The sequence below is a fragment of the Mizuhopecten yessoensis genome, unplaced genomic scaffold (genome assembly GCF_002113885.1).
Source record: "Mizuhopecten yessoensis strain PY_sf001 unplaced genomic scaffold, ASM211388v2 scaffold9449, whole genome shotgun sequence".
Taxonomy (NCBI): Eukaryota; Metazoa; Mollusca; class Bivalvia; order Pectinida; family Pectinidae; genus Mizuhopecten; species Mizuhopecten yessoensis.
Genome location: NW_018408053.1, coordinates 16708 through 21534, shown reverse-complemented (window position 1 = coordinate 21534; position 4827 = coordinate 16708). Strand labels below are relative to the sequence as shown.

The following is a 4827-nucleotide window of genomic DNA, read 5'->3' as shown; positions in this document are numbered from 1 at the left end:
AAAGTTTTTGTCGAGACTAAACATGATTTCGTGCGACTTTTGAAAGTTTTCAGTTTAAGAAATATTTTATACAACCATACTCTGTACAAATAACGAGACAAAAGGCATTATTGTAATATCAAACTCTCTGTTTTAGAGCATGATGTTATACTATTTTAAATAAATCATTGTGACTGACACATTTATCGCATTAGACATTATTTGGTGATGATTATTATAATTTACCAATATAGGTTGGCTGCAGATGGAGTTTTGGCCTTTGGTTTCTTCTCAACTGGTATGATAGTATTCGTTGACGAAAACATTTCGGGGCAACGACGTCGACGGCGCCTGGATAAAAAGGTGAAAAGGGCCTGTGATCCAATAGACAAATCACCGAGAGTAGAATTTACCTCCAGATCATTTATCAGGCCAACTTCAATAAAACAGGGGGGCCTACTGAAAAATAGAACAACAGGAAGGAATGGGACGCTTGGAATGGTTGCACGTGCGCAAGATAGACGAGAGCAAGTTGATGAGCAGGAGACCGTGGTGGCATTGACGAGCGGACATTACTTCAAAGAAGGTGATATTGCTGTTGGATATTTAGGTGCACAAAACGAAACCGAAACAGATTTAGGCCCATGCATCGCCAGTCTTCTGGGATCTACCGACGTAGCGGTAATCAAAATATCAGAATCAGACACATATTCATTCAATTTCTGTGACGAAAACGATAAACGTTGCAACTGCGTTCCGTTGAAACACGAAATGAAAATGCATGATATTGTCTACAAAAGAGGTAGTATAAGTGGATTAACAAAGGGTTATATACTGAGCCCAGATTTCCAAGTCAACAACTCTGAAAATACTGGACGTCAAGGCGAACCTCAAAAGGGCTTTCTTATCGAAGGAGCTAATCGGACAGCATTCGCTGTACAGGGCGACAGTGGATCCGTCGTTTTCTCCCCCGATTTAGGAGACATGGAAAAAGAAACAGTTCAACTAGTGTCTATACAATCGTCAACCATTGAACTACGAGCTGGACAAATGCGTTTTGAACAAAAGTTCAGCTTCGCGGTTAGAGCTGACAGATGTTTCGAGATGTTGCGCGATGAAAAGGAAATTGAAATGAATATACCAACAAAGCAAGACATGGACTGATATGAATATCCCCTGAAACACGCATGGAGATATAACAAATAACAATCGAAGCATGTCCGTATGCGAGGTACTTTTTTGTTGATGCCGACACATTTTTTTACTTTCGAGCTGCAGGCCCGTAATACGACTTACTCATTTGCAGCAGATGATTCTTTCGTCGCCGTTTTGTTTGTGTTTTCTTTCTTTTTTTATCCATTAGTCTATCTTTATTAAAATTTTACTGATTTGTTCAGTCAAATCAAGGTCACGTGAATAGTTTCTTCCCTGAAATGCCTGTCTATTTATTTAAATAGTGTTTTTTTTTTCCCGTCTTGTCTTATAATCCAAACAATGCATTTTAATGTTCCAACATTATCTTGTATACCCATTTCGTGAAAACAACGGGAATTAATGGACATCAAAAATAAAAACCAAGTATGTACACTTTCAAAATGTCAATTTCCATAAAGTTTATATCAATTTAGACACACATAAGTAACTTCTATTCTTGAAGGTTCTGCATTGATGGAATTACATAATGAAGCAGTTTCTATTGATATTTCTTTCGTTTATTATCCTGTTCATTTGTTTGCGTATTATTCAAGAGTTTTTTTTCAAATCTGTAAAATTAAGGTTGTTTTTTTATCTTTCCATTTGTTTGTATTGGATTCGTGTCTTACATTTGAATTCATTTCTAAGCACGTGTAACCTTTTTCAACATCGTTCGTTTTGTACTGGTATTTCATATGAAATATTTCCCCTTGCACTATTTTTTTTTAGTTTTTAGTTTTGCGAATTTCTCAAGCAAATTCTCTTTTCCTGATAATTTTACATTTGTTTCATGTTTTATAAAATAAATCATGAACATTGATTCTGACACTCTCCATCCTATGCAAGTAAATTAAGGATTTAAAAAAAAAATTTTTTTTGTAAAAACCCTATATGATCTCATTTAGAATAAAAATGTAAAATTGTGAATATTGATTATGACACTCTCCATCCTATGCAAGTAAATTAAGGAATTAAAAAAATTGTATATTTGTAAAACCCCTATATGATCTCATTTAGAACAAGAGGCCTATGGCCTTAACGGTCACCTGATATATTGATACAGAGAGTTGATTTTGTTTTTAACACGAACAGAAATATTATTCAAAATGACAAAAAACAATCAAACCACCTTATTCAATATCTAGCATACAGATTTAAGACTAAAAAGTATTTGAAACTAGCACCTCTGATTCTAAACAAGGAAAATGAAGAAATTTTAGCACACTGACTCCTTTGGGCCCCACCCTACAGCCCTTGGGGGTAGGGCTGGCTCAAAATTTCAAAGTATCAAACTGTCAACTCAGGGTTATAATTCCAATCAAGTTATTAACATGTGATATTCAAAGTGTAATTTGCCATTATAAACCATAATAAATTTGGCCCCCTCCCCCCTTCCCCAGGGGGTAAACGTGAGACCCTAAGGCATAAACCTTCAGACCCTTCCATCTATGAAGAATGTTTGATTCTACCATATCTTGANAAAATAAATCAAAGAACTAAGAACACAAATATTTGTTTCTCTTTCTAAAAAAAAAAAAAAATATTCTCGCCCTACTTATTGGTAATAAGGTAGAAAGGGCATATCTCCTTGACAAGATCATTGCTGTCAAGGTCTCATTCTTTTATGTTTATAGTATTCATGTAACTACTTACAGACCAAGAAATATCTAGAAGTGATAATGTTCCAAAAGACAAAGCAATGAAAAGTAAATTTGTAGTTGTTTATATAACGCGCGGAAACATATGACTAGACGAATACATAGCGCTATACAATAGTATTAATTTAAGCTCCGTTTTACAATACATATGCATTCGGTCTTCCTCAGTATCTCAGAGTTTCACTCACATAATATGTTCTCTGAATCCGAGCTGTCAGGTCAGTTAATGCTGATGCGGAATCTTAATTATAGTCCTAATCTACATATAATGTTCATTTGATTCTTTTGACATTATATATCCCAATCCCTTTACTTTATTTCACATGCAATGTGGAAATCAAAGATACTGTACTACCCAGTAGCAGGACCTATTTTGAAAGAAAACAGGAATAGAATTGAAACACTTCATAACAACTTTTGCTTTATTAACGCGACGTCATTAGTTTGCTCTGTATGTCTTTTTGTATATTGGTTAGAAAAAAAGTAATTTGCATATCAAAAACAATTGTCGGTAAATATAAAACAATACCATACATATGTGGTATCTCAGATTGGTCGACACTATTAAGCGCATGCAAATAGTAAAGGGTGACATTAGCCCGATTAAAATGTATTCGTTCGTACAGCATATCGTCCTGACAATATCATCTCTTGTGCAGGTCGCATGCATTTCTAAATATTGTATTCATGTAACTACTTACCGACAAAATAGAAACTAGCGATGATAATGATAAAAAAAGTTCCAGTCGGTGAGTTAGTTCTTTTCATAACATTTTAAGTGTTTACGACTTTATCTTCCTTTCATTACAACATTTATAATACTCAATTGTTTTATGTTAGAAAATAAATCAAAGGACAAAACAAATGAATGGCTGTGTCTATTTTAAAACATCCTTATGATCCTCGCCCTACTGCTTGGTTTTTCCACCAAGAATAATATATCACCAATAAGGAAATTTAACGATCGTAATCATCACATGTAAATAAATCACAAATATAGCTTCCAAAGGATTTTGAAATCTATGTCTTTATAATNAATTGCTCGTTCTTCTGTTACTTATCTATCACACACATTTGTTTAATTTCAGCTTGTTTACTATGTATAGTTGTAGTGACTAGATATTTATACAAAAACTACATTTTAAGATTTAACTTCAATACAGGTTTTTAAAATGATATCTCGTACTGCATACATAAGTTTATCATTATCAGTAACCCATTTATTATTTCTACTTTAATATAATGTTATTTGTTATTGCTATGTAATGTTGTAATTTAGGTCGATGATTTCGTAGATTTGTTAGTCTTATATCGGTAAAGCCTATGAATGAATTTGTCTGATGAAATGACAGACGGTATTATCGTGCAAATCATCAAAACATCATCAATAAACAAATATTTATTTTTTTCAGACTGTACATATTGAACTTCTATATAACGCATACCTACTAACCAGAAGATTTTGTAACTAAGGATTTATCTGTTGTGGGTTTTTCCTTGAGGTTTTTTATGCGTTTTACTTTTACATGTTTTTATTTCCTTCTATTTTACATAAAACTTAATAGGCCCAAAGTCCCAGTAAGCTTTATTCCTTGATGCTATGTCCGTTATTTGCCCGTCATGCGTATTGTTTTCTTCTTAGATACATTATTCCCACTAAACTAGAAGCCTCGAAATATGAAACAGTAGCATAACAGGATAAAGGGCTACTAGGTTTCTTTCGTGTTCACAACGGAAAATGTGATCAAATCTAAAAGAAAAAGACTTTTTATAAATAGCCAAATCGCCCACTTGGTCAGTAGCATACTCTGATGATCTTCTACCAAGTCTTCCCAACAAATAACCTTCATAAACGTTCATTTCACGTGATGACGTGTAAATATATATTTATATATATTTATAAATAACCAAGCGTCATAGGTAAAGATAGTTGCCCTCTATCATAATTTAATCCATTTCATCATATTTGACATCTTCCTTCTGATCTTGATATTAA

General features: G+C 33.5%; 1 protein-coding gene across 1 annotated transcript; it reads left to right on the top strand.

Annotated features, from left to right (window-relative positions):
- Positions 1–279: 279 nt before the first annotated feature.
- LOC110458143 lies at positions 280–1143 on the top strand. The gene has a single exon (XM_021509732.1). The coding sequence runs from the start codon at positions 280–282 to the stop codon at positions 1141–1143; it is 864 nt and encodes a 287-aa protein (XP_021365407.1).
- Positions 1144–4827: the final 3684 nt, after the last annotated feature.